General features: G+C 40.0%; 1 protein-coding gene across 1 annotated transcript in view; it reads left to right on the forward strand.

The window, feature by feature from the left end:
* Positions 1 to 20,935, forward strand: part of LOC139471433 (voltage-gated potassium channel subunit beta-2-like) — a 59,387-nt gene that overhangs the window by 10,842 nt on the left and 27,610 nt on the right. The window contains exons 6-10 of the mRNA XM_071253798.1: positions 842 to 927; positions 1,844 to 1,964; positions 3,832 to 3,926; positions 4,256 to 4,376; positions 5,555 to 5,643. Coding sequence (XP_071109899.1) covers positions 842 to 927; positions 1,844 to 1,964; positions 3,832 to 3,926; positions 4,256 to 4,376; positions 5,555 to 5,643 — 512 coding nt within the window. The remainder of the gene's footprint in view (positions 1 to 841; positions 928 to 1,843; positions 1,965 to 3,831; positions 3,927 to 4,255; positions 4,377 to 5,554; positions 5,644 to 20,935) is intronic.

Here is a 20,935-nt window from a genome sequence, read left to right on the forward strand (position 1 = left end):
AAGGTAATTGATGTATTCTTAAGTACTGACACCTTGTCCTCAAACTACACCCTCAATTAACAATAGTAACACAGTGATTGAAGTGGATATATTCTGTACATGTACAGTGCACACTTGTTTATAAGTTATCGAGTAACATGATGTCACATGACTTGATAAAAGATGTCTGATGGTCGAAATGCGTACAACGAACGACGGATATTACGAACTAAAATTGGTGGTCCCATTGACTTCGTTATAACCGTAGTTTACTGTAACTTCAAGATAGGATAGCATGGGATAATATTCATTGCAGAAAACATTCCATTATGGAACAGATGCAATATTTGAAATGACAAAACATTATGATTCATACATACATATATACAGACAAACATACCTGTGAAACACAATGAAATCATTTTAAGAAAATATCAATATGGAAAATCCAAATGGTCAAGAAAAAATGGAAAAAAGTAATATTCCCTTGGGATTTGCAACTTGTTTGGCTGCTTCTGTCGGAGAAACAACTGCATATTTAGGAGCAGTGACCGGACTAAATATTCTTTCCTTTAGGAAAGTCCCCACTCCCCTTATGTAAGTGGTTGATCCGTTACAGTCACCTTTGTCTGAATCGGGTGAAGCTGTGTCAGGTGTAGCCGGAAGCAAGGTCTTGACTAGGGGTAGCCTGGTGGTTAAAGCGTTCACACTGAAGGTCTGGGTTTGATTCCCTATGGGTACAATGTGTTAAGCCAATTTCTGGTGTCCCTTGCTGTGATATTGCTGGAATATTGCTAAAAGTGGCGTAAAAACCCAACTCACTCACTCACTCACTCTTGACTATATCCCTCTGATGTTACAGAGGTGGTGCGTGCTTTCACCCATGTCATCAACCACGGCTGGGCCATGTACTGGGGGACATCCCGCTGGAGCCCCATGGAGATCATGGTAGGTGGTTCCAGGTCATAACTTAAGAAATTAAATCTTTTAAACACTTCCAGTTGTAAAAGTATGGTACCCTCATGTCTTTGTCCCTTTTGTCTTCCTGATGAGAATAGCCTCCAGTAGCAATGCTAGTACAAGCCGATGAGAATAGCCCCCAGTAGCAATGCTTGTATAAGCCGATGAGAATAGCCCCCAGTAGCAATGCTAGTACAAGCCGATGAGAATAGCCCCAATAGCAATGCTAGTACAAGCCGATGAGAATAGCCCCCAGTATCAATGCTAGTACAGGCCAATGAGAATAGTCCCAGTAGCAATGCTAGTACAAGCCGATGAGAATAACCCCCAGTTGCAAAGCTACTACAAACCGTTGAGAATAGCCCCCAGTATCATTTCTAGTACAAGCCGATGAGAATAGCCCCCAGTATCAATGCTAGTACAAGCCCATGAGAATAGCCCTAGTATCAATGCTACTACAAGCCAATGAGAATTGCCCCCAATATCAATGCTAGTACAAGCCAATGAGAATAGCCCCCAGTATCAATGCTTGTTCACGCTGATTAAACTGTGGATTGGATGGTAACGACGTAAGACAGTTGATATTAATATTGTTGGCATACCGATGACATTAAACAGTTTCTCCGTGTCTAAAGTTATTAAATGGAATGGTGTCTTGCATGGAGCCCAGGAAGATATTTTATGACACTTCAATCAATAACATGCACGTAGAAGCTTTCATGTGCACAGGAAAACAGTTATCAGCTTTATCTTTCCTCTGATTTCATCAAATCATGACTCTACTAGCCAACACATTTTATCCCATCTGAAAATGTACTGTCGACCAACCATATGTTGATGGCACTGTGTTTGGATGGCTCTCTGACCAACAGGCTAGCGTTGTATGTGTGTTCTGTGATTGTAGGAGGCGTACTCAGTGGCGAGGCAGTTCAACCTGATTCCTCCGGTAGCGGAGCAGGCAGAGTACCATCTGTTCCAGAGGGAGAAGGTGGAAATACAGATGCCAGAACTATACCATAAAATAGGTGGGTCTACAGCGGGCTTCCAGCACCTTGTGTGAGTCTAACAACAACTTGGAGAGTCTAATATTAACTGGGATGGTCTATTGTTAACTGGTTTTGTCTACTGTTAATTGGAAGGGTCTACTGTTAATTGGAAGGGTCTAATGTTAACTGGGAGGATCTAATGTTAACTGGTTGGGTCTACTGTTAATTGGAAGGGTCTATTGTTAACTGGTTGGGTCTACTGTTAATTGGGAGGGTCTAATGTTAACTGGTTGGGTCTACTGTTAATTGGAAGGGTCTACTGTTAATTGGAAGGGTCTAATGTTATCTGGGAGGATCTAATGTTAACTAGGAGGATCTAATGTTAATTGGTTGGATCTAATGTTAATTGGAAGGGTCTACTGTCACCTAGGTATTGCATCACTTGGACACACCAGAAACCTTTGTTCTGGGTTCAAATCCCAGTTCATACCGATTATGTTTCTAGGTTTGTCAGCACCATACCGTGCTCTTGGATGTCACAGAAGTGGTGAACATCTGAGTCCTGCATCACTGCGGGCTTTCCTCACACATTAAGCGGACACGCTGTGATATAACTAGAATACTGTCTGAAGCGGCAATAACCCCAATGCACTGACTCACTATGATATTGTGATGAACATATATTTTGTTGGTGTTTTATTGCTGGCTGTAGCATGAACATGACTGATACTGTTAATACCATGACACTGTTGATACTATGACACTGTTGATACTGTGACACTGTTGATACTGTGACACTGTTAATACCATGACACTGTTGATACTGTGACACTGTTGATACTGTGACACTGTTGATACTGTGACACTGTTGATACTATGACACTGTTGATACTGTGACACTGTTGATACTGTGACACTGTTGATACTGTGACAGTGTTGATACCATGACACTGTTGATACTATGACACTGTCGATACTATGACACTGTTGATACTGTGACACTGTTGATACCATGACACTGTTGATACTGTGACACTGTTGATACTATGACACTGTTGATACTGTGACACTGTTGATACCGTGACACTGTTGATACCGTGACACTGTTGATACTTTGACACTGTTGATACCATGACACTGTTGATACTATGACACTGTTGATACTATGACACTGTTGATACTGTGACACTGTTGATACCATAACACTGTTGATACCATGACACTGTTGATACTGTGACACTGTTGATACCATGACACTGTTGATACTATGACACTGTTGATACTGTGACACTGTTGATACTGTGACACTGTTGATACTATGACACTGTTGATACTGTGACACTGTTGATACTATGACACTGTTGATACTATGACACTGTTGATACCGTGACACTGTTGATACCATGACACTGTTAATACCATGACACTGTTGATACCATGACACTGTTGATACTGTGATACTGTTAATACCATGACACTGTTGATACTATGACACTGTTGATACTATGACACCGTTGATACTATGACACTGTTGATACTGTGACACTGTTGATACTGTGACACTGTTGATACTATGACACTGTTGATACTATAACACTGTTGATACTATGACACTGTTGATACTATGACGCTGTTGATACTATGACACCGTTGATACTATGACACTGTTGATACCGTGACACTGTTGATACTATGACACTGTTGATACTGTGACACTGTTGATACTCTGACACTGTTGATACCATGACACTGTTGATACTACGACACTGTTGATACTACGACACTGTTAATACCATGACACTTTTGATACTGTGACGCTGTTGATACTATGACACTGTTGATACTGTGACACTGTTGATACTATGACACTGTTGATACTACAATAGTGACTCACTGCTTGTTCCAGGTATCGGGACAGTCACGTGGTCCCCTCTTGCCAGTGGGATCCTCACGGGGAAGTACGATGACGGTGTTCCCATCTACTCCAGGGCTGCCCTCAAGGTAACAACCATCTACTATCTTGAAGGCTTCAAATATTGGTTTTTGAAAAAATAATTTGTTATAGAAAATACTGAACAAAATATGTTTCCTCCGATATGCTGTCCTGAATGAAATGAGTATTGAATAAAAAATAATCAGTTCCTTCTTTCAGAGAAAGTACTTTCATGTCCTGAAGCAATAACTGCAAAACCTAACAAAAATTGCAAAGATATAAAAGGTTCATTGTAATGAGATTTGAGGAGAACCTTCACTTCACGTCTGAGTTTTCATTATTTACATCTTCATCTTTGAACAATGCATCTTATTCTGTGAATTACTGATGCTTTCAGGGCTACAGCTGGTTGAAGGATAAAGTGCTAAGCGAAGATGGACGACGACAGCAGGCCAAATTGAGAGAGGTGGCAGTGATTGCTGACAGACTAGGCTGTTCTATAGCACAGCTCGCCATAGGTGGGAATACCAGCAGTCCTAGACAAGCTTAAAGGGGGGGGGGGGGGCTTGGTGCACTTCGACTTGCAGTCCCAGCAAGTCTAGACTAGGCTATTCTATAGCACAGCTCGCCATAGGTGGGAATAGAAATAGGTTTAAAGGGGGGCTTGGAGCACTTCAACTTGTAGTCCTGGACCTAGTCTTAAAGTGGGGCTTGGAGCACTTCAACTTGCAGTCCTGGACCTAGTCTTAAAGGGGGACTTGGAGCACTTCAACTTGCAGTCCTGGACCTAGTCTTAAAGGGGGACTTGGAGCACTTCAACCTGCAGTCCTAGACCTAATCTTAAAGGGGGGCTTGAAGCACTTCAATCTGCAGTCCCAGCAAGTTGGATTTAAGTATTTCAAAACTTGTAAAGTTTGTAAATTCACACGATTATGTTCCAAGTCACCTAGGACGTTCATTACAACATCTAGACTGGGCTGTAGATCATGGTTTGTCTTGTTGGTTGGGTCAAGCCACACTTAGCAATAAGCCAGCTATTTGATGGTGGTCTGTAAATAATAGAGTCTGGACCAGACAATTAAGTGATTGATATCATAAGCATCGATCCACACAATTTGGATATGATGACATGCATCAACCAAGTCAGCAAGCCTGACCACCCGATCCTGTTCATCGCCTCTTACGACAAACATGGGTTTCTGATATGGTTTGAATATTTACAGGCCGCCCTGATATCTTTGGAAATTTGCTGACTTCTGCATGAAACAAATAAACAATGTAAACAGAGAATAAATGGGATTATGAGTGAGTGAGTGAGTGAGTATTATTTTACGCCGCTTTTAGCAATATTCCGGCAATATCACAATCTTTCATCTTATGATCAGATCCCTTAGTTATGTCCTCAATTCACTTCAACCATGATTACTCTGACCTCAAAATTGACCTCAACTTTGACCTCCACATTGACCTCCACATTGACCTCAACTTTGACCTCAACTTTGACCTCCACATTGACCTCCACATTGACCTCAACTTTAGATTCAACTTTTACCTCAACTTTGACCTCCACATTGACCTCCACATTGACCTCCACATTGACCTGTTTGGGAGCAGAAAATTATTTCAAATTACGTAATCTGTTTTGCTATTTGACCTGTCCGCTGATCCAACCCAATGCCTGTTTTCTCGTCTCCAGCGTGGTGTGTTAAGAGTGAGAATGTTCACTGTGTCCTCCTTGGAGCTTCCAATGTTGATCAGCTGTACGAGGACATCCAGGCCCTGCAGGTAAGAGTTACCTCCCTTTGCCTGGTGGGGTGCCCACTCTCGCTGTGTGTGATTCACTGCATGTACTTTCTTTGCTGTTCACAAGCTGATGACACTGCTAAGCTGATCACGTGGACTACATGAGTTCTTGCTTATTTGATACTGCACAAATTGCCAGCCTGTCAGTCACTGTTAATGACATGTAGAGTTTTACTAGTTGAATTTTATAGAACCAGGGAAATAATTCATTGACAGTTAATCGACAATTTGTGAAGAAAGTGTGCAGGCTATTTTGCACATTTTTTATGGCATTTAGGGTAAGAATGAAAAAAATCGCAATTTTTTCCAGAAATCCTTTTACATATTTCTTTTCACCTTTTTGTAGTTAAACTTAGTTTTAGATAATTTGGGTATTGGTTTCTATAGAAATTGGGCGTGACTTCTTTCTTTTTTGAAACAACACAAACTACAAGCTTTGGAATTGGGATTTCTGGATTCCCAACCGTTTCGGTATCTAGACTCCCCGTGATGGACTGTTCCCTGGTTCTGGCATTTCAAGTGTATTTTGCATTTGTTTGAAGTGTGGTTGCTGTGATTCATGTCCTCATGAAGTTATTTCTCATGTGCTGTTCCTCACACCTGTTACCGTAGTTCATCTAAATAATGGCATAACTTCAAGCTTACTGTTAACAAGTGAGGAGTTTAGTAACATTTAAGTTTCATGGACTGAAATAGTTTGAAACCTTGTGACTTCCTTTGCAGAAAGCATTGTTTGTCTCGTCCCATGTTCCGATACTTACAAATAGCCATTTTCATTTACTGTAAATTTGTATCTGACTATGTCTTTCTGGTACTGCACTGTTGTCAGTCCATGGGCCTATCCTATTCAATTTTGAAAATGGAATTGGTGAGCTATCGCCTGAAATCCTTGCCCAGACAGTAGCACATGTAACACATGTGGCGTCTCATTGGGCAAGCGACTTTGTTCGGAATGTGCCTCTGTTCACCCAGCAGTGAATGGGTACCCGGTAGGATGAGATGGCAAAGTGGCTGTTAACCTTCTAGCACCTATCAGGCAGCTGGGGTTGTATTCTCCCCAGGGAGTTGAGAATGATTGTTGAGTGCACACTGATCCAGTGACCGGGGTAATGCTAGCGCTTTGAGCATGCCCATGAGGGGTGTAGAAACATGCGCAATATTAATAGCCTATTATTATTATCATGTACAGATTAAAATAAAAAATGCGTCAAAGAGGGCTTGGGTGATCCTGGCACAGTCAGGCTGGTTAGGCTATTATTATTATTATTATTATTATTATTATTATTATTATTATTATTATTATTATTGAGTCTTTCAATGAAGGAAAAATCTTCACAGTATTATTAATGCCCCCTACCACTACCCTGTCCAAAATCTGTTATCAAAAATTTCTGATTTAACATATGCTATATTTCTGTTTACTTCTATGGTGAAAAATATTTTTTTCATCATGCTGAAAAAGTCACCAGGTTTCAAGATATTGGTATGTAGGAATCGAATTAATAACATTCCCTCTGTCTCCCAAACATAGCCGTCACTCCTACACATTAACACTGCCAACAGGCAAGTCATTATTTGGCTTACTACTCAACATCAGGTTTGTTTAATCACTTTTCCATTTTTTACCCTTGCCAGTTTGTTCCTAAAATCACGTTGGAAATTCAAGAGCGTTTGGACACTGTACTAAATAACAAACCCCTTCCAAGGTCACCTCCAGGGTCGCAGCGGTGTACGTTGTCGTGGTAACAGAGCATTTACATTACCCTTGTAACAGGCCCTTGTGGCTGGTTTAAGGCAGGAAGCACAAGTGTTGTTGCATGAGAAACAAGCTTGTCCGTGGAACAGGCTCCTTGGTTTGAAATGCAAGGATATCCATCTAATCCAGATTGTATATTATCCATGCTAATTCTAGATCTTTAGATTTAGTCAATTCATCTTGGAGCTTACACAGGGCAAATAGCCATAGCCATATTCGAAGCCATATTATGCCCACTACAATTGATTATGGTCGGCTGCGAGTTGATCTGCAAGCATGGTTGTAGCCACCTATCACAGTCGGGTGCTGTGACTGGTGTCTGCGATAGTATATAGAGGTTTGCAAACGAGACATCGCTACGAGGAACTTGCAACTTTACTTCTCAAGGGAGATAATAACCCAACATTACTTAACAAGGGAGACAATTACCCAACATTACATCACAAGGGAGACAATTACCCAACATTACTTCACAAGGATTATAATTTCCTAACATTACTTAACAAGGGAGATAATTACCCAACATTACTTAACAAGGGAGACAATTACCCAACATTATGTCACAAGGGAGGTAAGTCCCGAACATTACTTCACAAGGAATATAATTTTCTAACATTACTTAACAAGGGAGATAATCACCCAACATTACTTAACAAGGGAGACAATTACCCAACATTATGTCATAAGGGAGATAAGTCCCGAACATTACCAAGCTCCTCACAGCGATATCCTGTTCGCGGAGCTCTCTATACTATCGTGCCACCAGTAAAAACTCCCCACAACCATGCTTGGAGTTGAACTTGCAGCCGATTGACCGTTATGTTTACAAACAAGTGACGACTGTCCTGACGCTGAATACACTTATCCCTGCTGAATTACTGTTTTTGTTTATCAATTTGAATTTCTATTTCATTAAAACTATCATGTAATTGATAAAGTAAGAATGTAAGGGAGAAGTTGGTTGATTTTCCGTTAGTCTGCAATCTTGAACCAATTTGATTATACAAACAACAAAGTAAATTCATTTGGAAAACATGGTCAGTCGTAAACCTTTTCAAAACGAAGTATGATGGCATTCCCAAACACATAAACAAAAGTATGAAGTGACTACATTAGGGGTTAGAGGGTAAATTTCAAGATTCTTGTAATGGCCAGGCCCGCACTGGTGTTACCCAGAGTGTAACGAAGGTGTCACACGCTGGGAAGGAGCTTGCAACATTACTTCACAAGGGAGATAAGTCCCTAGCATTACGTCACAAGGGAGATAAGTCCCCAACATTACATCACAAGGGAGATAAGTCCCCAACATTACGTCACAAGGGAGATAAGTCCCCAATATTACGTCACAAGGGAGATAAGTCCCCAACATTACTTCAAGAGGGAGATAAGTCCCCAACATTACGTCACAAGGGAGATAAGTCCCCAACATTACTTCAAAAGGGAGTTAAGTCCCCAACATTACGTCACAAGGGAGATAAGTCCCCAACATTACTTCACAAGGGAGATACGTCCCCAATATTACGTCACAAGGGAGATAAGTCCCCAACATTACTTCAAAAGGGAGATAAGTCCCGAACATTACGTCACAAGGGAGATAAGTCCCAACATTACTTCAAAAGGGAGATAAGTCCCGAACATTATGTCACAAGGGAGATACGTCCCCAATATTACGTCACAAGGGAGATAAGTCCCCACCATTACTACACAAGGGAGATAAGTCCCCAACATTACGTCACAAGGGAGATAAGTCCCCAACATTACTTCAAAAGGGAGATAAGTCCCCAACATTACGTCACAAGGGAGATAAGTCCCCACCATTACTTCACAAGGGAGATAAGTCCCCAACATTACGTCACAAGGGAGATAAGTCCCCAATATTACGTCACAAGGGAGATAAGTCCCCAACATTACCTCACAAGGGAGATAAGTCCTCAACATTACCTCACAAGGGAGATAAGTCCCCAACATTACTTTAAAAGGGAGATAAGTCCCCAACATTACGTCACAAGGGAGATAAGTCCCCAATATTACGTCACAAGAGAGATAAGTCCCCAATATTATGTCACAAAGGCGATACATGTAGTCGATGCACTTCTGAAGCCATGCTTTGTTTGACCAGGATCAAAGATGCTTCCCCCTCATGGAGACCGCCTCCATGGTCTAGTGGTAGAGTGCCCGCCCGGAGAGCCCAAGGTCCGGGGTTTGATCCCTGGCCGCGTCAAACCATAAGACGCTTAAAGATGATACTTGTTGTTACCCTGTCTGGTGCTTGACATTAAGGGGCGAAAACAAGGACTGGTTGGCTTGGAGTCAGTATACTGTGTCTGAGTGGGGTATACATGTTAAACTGTGGCATGGTATCTCAGCGAGCTAGCACTATAAATCAGCATCAGTCCGGACCAGTACAAGCAGCCACACACACATGTGCATGCACGTCGCTATATAAGTGCAATAATCTTGGACGTGACGTTGAACCCCATTTCACCTCACTTCACCTCACCTCACCACCCTGCCCATGTAGGGATGCCGAGTTAGAATAGGTCCCAAGCAACTTATGCTTGTTGTAAGAGGTGACTAAACGGACGAGGCTATGTGACTTGGTTGGTTGCATGTCACTGTACACCGATGGCATTGGGCGCTGCTCATGATTTCAAACACTGGATTGTCTGATCCAAAACTGATTATTTAAAGGCTGCTATAGCTGGAATACTGCTGAGGGTCAAACTTCCCTTGAGACTTGCGAATTCTGGTAGCCTTGTGTTCCGAGGACCAGTGAGACATTAACATATGTAGCGTGTAGATTCTTTAGTAAAAGCTATTTCACCATTCAGAAGTACCCATTTTACAGTTCCAGTGATACTGAATTAAGCAGTGCAATTAACACCTGTCTTGAAGTATGATTAGCATAATCAAATGTATTTAGTACTGAAAAAGTCAACAACCAAAACAAGGCAGTTTTTAGGATAAAAGCAAATATGCTAATCTTGAAAAAAGCAATTGAGATGTTAGTTTGTCAACTTGATAATACATAAAATGTTAAAATAGCTGTGTAATAGGAAATTACTTGAAATAGCTGTGTAATAGGTGATAAATTGAAATAGCTGTGTAATAGGTGATTAATTGAAATAGCTGAGTAATAGGTGATTAATTGAAATAGCTGTGTAATAGGTGATAAATTGAAATAGCTGTGTAATAGGTGATAAATTGAAATAGCCGTGTAATAGGTGATTTATTGAAATAGCTGTGTAATAGGTGATTAATTGAAATAGCTGCGTAACAGGTGATTAATTGAAATAGCTGTGTAATAGGTGATAAATTGAAATAGCTGTGTAATAGGTGATTAATTGAAATAGCCATGTAATAGGTGATTAATTGAAATAGCCGTGTAATAGGTGATAAATTGAAATAGCTGTGTAATAGGTGATTAATTGAAATAGCTGTGTAATAGGTGATTAATTGAAAGGAAGTCCCTGTTCAATGATCGTATACCCATTTCTGGTTTAAGGGCGGAGTCATTGTAATCAAATCGGGGTGTATTAATTAGCATCGATTTTGAAGGCTTTGACAGGGGGGTCACCTTTTAGGTGGGATTGCTTTATAGACAGCGATATACGTTATATCTGTGTGAAACTGAGTCATTGTAATACGAGTTATCATTTACTTTAACTGCTATTAATTTATATTCAAAACAAAATTTGAATTGACAGACAAAAGGAATTTGTCAAATTGAAAAAAACTTTCCTAGGACTGCCAATTTACAAACCAAGCCCCACATGAACACAAATAGCCTGCCGCTTTACAGGAGATATATAACACAGAAGAACGTGTATTTGTAATGTATAAACAAAGGTCCCCTGTAGATCAAACCAGGCAATCTGTGACACGACAAGACTCAAGTGTAACAGCTCTGAGCGCCTCTGCAATACGATCATCATTCAGGCAACATAAGCGGTCATATTAATGTGCTTTATGCACAGAGGCATGTGTGCACATCAAGTTGTACAAGAACTGAATACTAGAGCTACACTACAAGTCAATAATGGATCAATCAGGCTTCAAGATCCTTCATTGTTATCTTAAGGACAGGCATGCTTATTCAAAACCAGTTCTATTTATAAAAAAACATTTTTGCCAAGTATACTTTAAGTGTATTCATGCCTTAGATACTTTTAATGAAGAAATTCTTTTAAGAGCATGAGTTCTCTCTCTTTACGTCCTACAGCTTCGTGAGTTCTGTCTCTGTCCTCCAGTGCCTTAATGACTTCCTTCTCGTATTGTCTCATGTTTCAGCCTGGAGTGCGAACATGACATACAAGAGACAGTTGTATGAAATGTACAGGGTACCTGTTGCTTTTTTCTCTTGTAAATATGGTCGATCCCATCTTGGTGTAGTGCACATCTGCCTCTGGGAGTGTCACTGTGTTTGTACGTCTGCTGCAAGTCTGTGGCGTCCCATGTGCTGGTTGTGTGACTCCGTTACTCTCCTAGCTTCTTTCTGTGGCATTTCAAAAGTTAAATATACAACACACCTGAATTTCTACTGCTTGTTTCTATGATAAACAAACAAACAAACACACATGTGAATATCGACTGCTTGTTTCTATGATAAACAAACAAACACACATGTGAATATCGACTGCTTGTTTCTATGATAAACAAACAAACACACATGTGATTATCAACTCCTTGATTCTATAAAAAACAAACACACATCTGAATTTCTACAGCTTGATTCTTTTATAAACAAACAACACACATGTGATTATCAACTCCTTCATTCTATAATAAACAAGACATATCTGAATTTCTACTGCCTGATTCCACAAAAAACAAACAACACACATGTGAATATCGACTCCTTGATTTTATGATAAACAAAAAACACATGTGAATATTGACGGCTTGATTTCACAAAAACAAACAAACAACACACGTGAATATGAACGACTTGATTCCACAATAAACAAACAACACACATCTGAATTTCTACTCCTTTATTCTATAATAAACAAACACACATGTGAATAGTGATGCCTTGATTCCACAATAAACAAACAACACACATGTGAATATCAGCGGCTTGAGTCCCTGTCAGCAATATTCTGCTACAGTGAAGCCTTGTCAACTCAAGTCCTGTCTGCCATCACACTGTTCGGAGGTATTTGTAGTCATGGCAACTCAAGTTCCAATATCAGAGCACCGTGAGCAGAGATGGATCAAGAATCTGTGGGTTTGTGGTGCACATTTTGATTTTGACCCTATGGGTTGGTATTGGCCCAAATGACAAATACACAACTGTTTCAATAACAAAAAGGGACGGTTTTGTTGTTAATGCCTGTATGTTCATGTCATTTGGGGTTTGGAGTGGGGTTGGTAGGGATGTTATAAGTATATCCCACCTTATACTGGGGATAAAAATTAACCAAGAAAGTCAACATGTAGCAATTCCCCCTGAAATGTTTGAAATTCTACAAACCCTTATAATACCTTTAACATTACAGAGCTAGTCTGAACTAGCTGGCTAGTTCTAATTTTTTCCCCTGCTGTACAATATAGCAAGCTCATGAGGTTAGAGATTCAAGGTTTCACTTCAAGCCTTGCACACCGATCAAGTCCATAGTATAAAGTGAGCGAGTATGGTTTTATGCCGCTTTTAGCAATATTCCAGAAATATCACAGCGGGGCACGTCAGAAAACCGCCCCCGATAGTATAGAGGGAGTAGATTTAAGCACAATGGATTCTAAGTGGTCAATGTTTGTTAGGATTGTTTTAATACACATCACAGTACCGTATTGATACTCAAACTGTTTTATGTTGACGTAGCAAATATATTCCAGTTACGTCAGTTGTCTATTATCGTGAGACATGATCAGATGAATAAGAGACGTCAGTTGTCTATCATCGTGAGACATGATCAGAGAAATAAGAGACGTCAGTTGTCTATTATCCTGAGACATGATCAGATGAATAAGGGACGTCAGTTGTCTATCATCGTGAGACATGATCAGATGAATAAGAGACGTCAGTTGTCTATTATCCTGAGACATGATCAGATGAATAAGAGACGTCAGTTGTCTATTATCCTGAGACATGATCAGATGAATAAGAAATGTCAGTTGTCTATCATCGTGAGACATGATCAGATGAATAAGAGACGTCAGTTGTCTATTATCCTGAGACATGATCAGATGAATAAGAGACGTCAGTTGTCTATTATCGTGAGACATGATCAGATGAATAAGAGACGTCAGTTGTCTATTATCGTGAGACATGATCAGATGAATAAGAGACGTCAGTTGTCTATTATCGTGAGACATGATCAGATGAATAAGAGACGTCAGTTGTCTATCATCGTGAGACATGATCAGATGAATAAGGGACATCCGAGGTTTGAGCTAGAATGTGAAAAGGTTTGTAAAACCATACTCACTCACTCACTCACTCACTCACTCACTCACTCACTCACTGAAGGCGACTGCTTATCGTAAGAGGCGACTAACAGGATCGGGTGGTCAGGCTCGCTGATTTGGTTGATGCATGTCATTGTATCCCAATTACACGGATCAATGCTCATGATGTCAATCACTGGATTGTCTGACCCAGCCTGGATTATTTGCAGTCCGATGTCATATAGCTGGAATATTGCTGAGTACGGCTTTAAACAATAAACAAACAAACAAAACTTTCATTGAAGCATGCACAGATTATACAGACACCTCGCATTAAGCGGTACAAAACAGACTTATTTACATCAATTTTCATAGTCATAATTAATATGCATTACCAAACTATACCTTGAAAATGAAAAGTGGTACTGTAGTATATCAGCATACTGCATATTTAGGCGTCAAATAACACATGAACACCTGTGTGCAAGGATTTCCTGAGTTGGTATAAAGGACACAACATTTAACATACACAACATGTCACACAAGCATTTGAAATATTCCAAAAGGTGAAAAAATACCCACTGAAGTAATCCGATCTTTTTTAATGTACACACTTTCAGTTTCGACTGAACAACAAGGTAATGCCTGATGGAAAGTTATTGTGGACTATTGTCCATAACACAAGCTCTATTATTCAGAGCAACAAATCTGACAATGCCTGAGGGACCGACCATTTTATATTCTTGTCGGGGGCCTGGGATTCCGTTCGGAGACAACTATTTTTTCAGGTACAGCTGCAAAAGGAGACATAAAAAAAATTAATTGAAACTACAAGCCTAAATATAAAAAAAATGAAATGTGTTTTTTGTAGAAGTCAATTTCATTCAACATAATTAATTTTTACAAGCATTTTCTGCTACAAGTTATTTTTTTCGATAAAGTCTCAGGCCCCCAAAATGTCAAATGGTCGGTCCCTAGTCTAGAGGTAAGGTGGTTTATACACGTCTTCAGTGTAAACCATGCATGCACAAGGAGTTGCCGACCAGTGTGACCTTTCTGTGTTGTAGTGGACAGTATCGTCTGACATAAGCGGTAACGTGCCGGCCGCCATTCTAGCCCCTGCGTGTGTGTTGTTGCTAGCGTGGCTCGCTTCCTCCCCTACAGCGTCAGTCCAGCTTCAGTTTTCCCCGCTGTGGCTGCACTGGCTACTAGCATGCTGCCCTGCGTCGTCTGTCCCTCCCAGAACTTATTAGTGTCCTGCACCGTTGCTTAGCAACATGTTTGTATCAACCAGCCATCTCCATGTGTAGCAACTGAAGTATATCACTGACGTATACGACATGTAATATAGCTGTATATAACTGACCTATACGACATGTAATATAGCTGTATATCACTGAAGTATATGACATGTAATATAGCTGTATATCACTGACGTATACGACATGTAATATTGCTGTATATAATTGACCTTTACGACATGTAATATAGCTGTTTATCACTGACGTATACGACATGTAATATAACTGTATATCACTGAAGTATATGACATGTAATATAGCTGTATATCACTGACGTATACGACATGTAATATAGCTGTATATAACTTACCTATACGACATGTAATATAGCTGTATATCACTGAAGTATATGACATGTAATATAACTGTATATAACTGACCTTTACGACATGTAATATAGCTGTATATCACTGATGTATATAACATGTAATATAGCTGTATATAACTGACATATATGACATGTAATATAGCTGTATATAACTTACCTATATGACATGTAATATAGCTGTATATCACTGAGGTATATGACATGTAATATAGCTGTATATAACTGACATATATGACATGTAATATAGCTGTATATCACTGATTTATACGACATGTAATATAGCTGTATATCACTGAAGTATATGACATGTAATATAGCTGTATATCACTGATGTATACGACATGTAATATAGCTGTATATCACTGATGTATACGACATGTAATATAGCTGTATATCACCGATGTATACGACATGTAATATAGCTGTATATCACTGAAGTATATGACATGTAATATAGCTGTATATCGCTGATGTATATGACATGTAATATAGCTGTATATCACTGATGTATATGACATGTAATATAGCTGTATATCACTGAAGTATATAACAAGTAATATAGCTGTATATCACTGACGTATATGAAATGTAATATAGCTGTATATCGTTGACGTATATGACATGTAATATAGCTGTATATAACTGACATATATGACATCTCTTATAGCTGTATATCACTGAAGTATGCAACATGTAATATAGCTGTATATCACTGATGTATACGACATGTAATATAGCTGTATATCACTGAGGTATATGACATGTAATATAGCTGTATATCACTGATGTATACGACATGTAATATAGCTGTATATCACTGAAGTATGCAACATGTAATATAGCTGTATATCACTGATGTATACGACATGTAATATAGCTGTATATCACTGAAGTATGCAACATGTAATATAGCTGTATATCACTGATGTATACGACATGTAATATAGCTGTATATCACTGATGTATACAACATGTAATATAGCTGTATATAACTGATGTATACAACATGTAGCATAGCTGTATATCAGTGATGTATACGACATGTAATATAGCTGTATATCACTGATGTATACGACATGTAATATAGCTGTATATCACTGATGTATACGACATGTAATATAGCTGTTTATCACTGACGTATATGACATGTAATATAGCTGTATATCACTGATGTATACGACATGTAATATAGCTGTATATCACTGAGGTATATGACATGTAATATAGCTGTATATCACTGATGTATACGACATGTAATATAGCTGTATATCACTGAAGTATATGACATGTAATATAGCTGTATATCACTGATGTATACTACATGTAATATAGCTGTATATCACCGACGTATATGACATGTAATATAGCTGTATATCACTGATGTATATGACATGTAATATAGCTGTATATCACTGATGTATATGACATATAATATAGCTGTATATCACTGATGTATACAACATATAATATAGCTGACACAACCAGCAGGTGTGTAGACTGATTTTGATTCATACTTGTATTGCTAGTGCTGGAGACAGATTTGTTCAATTGTTTATCAAAGATGCTATTCTTGACAAAATTCATGTTATCCCATCTTCAGCATCTTAGGCCCAATGCTGGAACAGTGTCATATCTGTTTATGTCCAGTACTGTACAGGACCCGTGAAGATTCGGGGTAGAATAGGTCTTCAGCAACCCATGCTTGCCGTAAAAGCCAACTATGCTTGTCGTAAGAGGCAACTAACAGGATCGGGTGGTCAGACCTCGCTGACTTGGTTGATGCATGTCATCGTATCCCAATTGCGAGGATCGATGCTCATGATGTCAATCACTGGATTGTCTGGTCCAGACTCGATTATTTACATTCCTCCATTATATAGCTGGAATATTGCAGAGCGTGGCGTTAGACAACAAACAAACAAACAAACAAAAGTAACTGTACAGACTTGGACTGCACTTGTAACCAAGGGAAGGTTGAGTAGCCCAGTAGGTAGAGTGTTCACTTGTCACGCTGCGAGCTCGGGTTTGATTCCACACTTGGGTACAATGTGTGAGGACTGGAAGCCCCTGCTAGGTTATTGCTGGAATTCATAACTCCAGCAACCAAGACCAAGATCTGGGTTAGAATTGTTGGTTGTTTTTTGTTTCTTTGGGGTGGGGGGGGGGTTGTTTTTTTAATTTTCATAGTGAATGAGACAATGGTGAGGTGGATAGGATAGGGTTGTGTAGAATAGAAGAAGGGTACGGAGGAGGAGATAGGATAGCAGTATCTAATATAAGTTAAGAATTGACCATTTTTCATTTATCTTTAATACTGTCTTCTTTATCAGATATCATACTTCACTAAAGTTAAAACTGGTCTTTAGCAACAGCTTGTCATAAGAAGCGACTGACATGATTTTGTGGTAGGGCTCGCTGACTTGGTTGATTGTTGTCATCGTATCCCAATTGCGTGAAACGATTCTCAAAATATCAATCACTGGATTGTATGCTCCACACTCAATTATTTACAGACTGATGTCATATAGCTGGAATATTTCTGATTGTGGCGATTACCAAACAAACAGTTATGTTAATCTCATGAAAGCACAGAGAAGAATGTGTATCGTTGCAGTAATCTATGCTAGTCAGAGGCATGTCCCACCCCCTCCACCATTCTGCAGACTACGAAATTCAGGGCGGTAGGGTAGCCTAGTGGTTACAGCATTCACTCTTCATGCCAAATGCGCAGTTTGATTCCCCACTTATTTCATTTGTCCCCTTTGTCCCCTGCGATGATATTGCTGGAATATTGAAAAAAGTAGTGTAAAACCCAACTCACTCACTGACAAACGAATACATTTCAAACTGGAAAGTTTTAGTCAATCGTTTATTCTAAGTGTACCAAAACTTTAACAAAAGCATTTGAACACGCCCCCTTGCTCTCCCCCTCCCCGTTCTCCATCAGCCAATACCGGCACTCTTTACTTGCCATGCTGGCTAGACTTGTATCAGTAACACGCCCCCTCCCCCTTCTCCATCAGCCAATACCGGCACTCTTTACTTGCCATGCTGGCTAGACTTGAATCAATAACACGCCCCCTCCCCCTTCTCCATCAGCCAATACCTGCACTCTTTACTTGCCATGCTAGCTAGACTTGAATCAATAACACGCCCCCTCCCCTTCTCCATCAGCCATTACCGGCACTCTTTACTTGCCATGCTGGCTAGACTTGCATCAATAACACGCCCCCTCCCCCTTCTCCATCAGCCAATACCGGCACTCTTTACTTGCCATGCTAGCTAGACTTGTATCAATAACACGCCCCCTCCCCCTTCTCCATCAGCCAATACCGGCACTCTTTACTTGCCATGCTGGCTAGACTTGCATCAATAACACGCCCCCTCCCCCTTCTCCATCAGCCAATACCTGCACTCTTTGCGCTTGTAGATTCTTTCAGGTGGCACATAACCTCTGAACGAGCATAGTTTAAAGAGTCTGGAAAGCAAGAGGCATTACTTATAATAACCAGAATGACATGACGGAAAGCAAGAGGCATTATTTATAATAACCAGAATGACCATGTCGGAAAGCAAGAGGCATTATCCCACTGAAATACATTTGTAAGAAATCTGTCCCTGATGGGATATTTCTGACAGCCTTCTGAGTTCAGTGATGCTTTTTCGGAATACTGTTACACAAAATTAAGTACCTTTACCCTGCTGCTTAAGGAAGCTGTGAGGTGGCCCAGTGGTTAAAGTGTTTGCTCCTGACAGTGAAAGTCCGTGTTTGACTCCCACATGGGGAAATGGTGTGCAGCCAGATTCTGCTGCTTCCTGAGAGACACACAGCAGAGGAATGTAGATTCCTACCTGTGTAAAAGACTTGTGCCATCTTTCTAAAAGATGCCTGCAACTGTTCCTCATTGTATCCCATCTTCATCATTTCGGAGTCACTGACTCAATGACATCTTTTGGTTTTGAAGCTCTCTTTCTTTCTCCTACTGGGCTCACAGACTATGGTGACATGATTTCACCGAGCCTGACCTTCCGATCCCATTTAGTCGCCTCTTTCAACAAGCAATGGACCTGTTCCATTTGTCCCCATACAAAAGTTTGGCCAAAGGCTACATGCGTCAATGCTGCAGCTAATGAACCATCACCAGCATGATAGACATGTTCCTTGAAGAAAATAATTGAGGACTTAATCATTGTCCTTTGAAATGTCCACTGTTAGCCTTATGTTGTTTTTGTGAAATGGTATGGATGTAGCTAATGTCATGGTGTCCCCTGCCATAATATTGCTGGGTTATTGCTAAAAACAACATTAAATTTCTGTCTCTGAAACTTCCTCAGCAGCATGAACCAAGACATAGTCCTGTGACTGCCGTTCCTTGCCCATTGCTAGCCATGATGCTTCATGACAGTTCAGCTGTGATACCTTTTGACAAGGGCACCTGTTTAAGCCGACCCATTCCACATAGTCCTGTGACTGTCATTCCTTGCCCATTGCTAGCCATGATGCTTCATGACAGTTCAGCTGTGATACCTTTTGACAAGGGCACCTGTTTAAGCCGACCCATTCCACATAGTCCTGTGACTGTCGTTCCTTGCCCATTGCTAGCCATGATGCTTCATGACAGTTCAGCTGTAATACCTTTTGACAAGGGCACCTGTTTAAGCCGACCCATTCCACCTAGTCCTGTGACTGTCATTCCTTGCCCATTGCTAGCCATGATGCTTCATGACAGTTCAGCTGTGATACCTTTTGACAAGGGCACCTGTTTAAGCCGACCCATTCCGCACACAATGAAGTCATTTTCTTTTCATAAGACTGCTCCTACATCTGCTTCCCACATTTAGTATGCTGACATTTAGATGTTTAAGTTTGTGAGATTTTGTCATGGTTTTCATGTGGTTAAAATTTATGATTTTATTCTGCACGATTAATAAGCATGTTGACGTATGAATGTTTGTTTTGCGACATGTGTTTTTTTGCCGTGTGATATATGCACAGCATCTGAAGACTTTGAGTCCATGCTTGCCTTGTGTTGTTAAAAACTCATGTTGGTGTATGCATTTCATCCAATACACATCTAACAACAAGTACACACTGCACAAGATCAGTGTACAGAGTAGTGTTAATAGATGAGGTGAGGTGAAATTGGATTTAACATCGCGTCCAAGATTATTGCACTTATATAGCGACTAATAAAGTGACAATACAGTGTCTTTTTGCAAACAAACTAAATTACTTTTTAGTCCTGAATCATATGTGTCAATATGTGTAATTTCAGTTTCTTAGTTTGTCAGTTTAGTTTGTTTTAAACCATGTGTTTCTGACATTACAAAGCTTAGATAGAAGTTAAGAACTCCTTTTCCGCAGAATTCAGAAAATTATGTGGACATTTTATTAGGTTGTTGCAGATGAAAGGACAAAAGTTACATCCTCTGTATCAAGACACATTACCATCTCGCTCTTCATCACGGCGGTTGTGGATATATGGCCGACATGTACTT

The sequence above is a fragment of the Haliotis cracherodii genome, unplaced genomic scaffold (assembly GCF_022045235.1).
Source record: "Haliotis cracherodii isolate W230 unplaced genomic scaffold, xgHalCrac1.p SCAF_22, whole genome shotgun sequence".
NCBI classification, from domain to species: Eukaryota; Metazoa; Mollusca; class Gastropoda; order Lepetellida; family Haliotidae; genus Haliotis; species Haliotis cracherodii.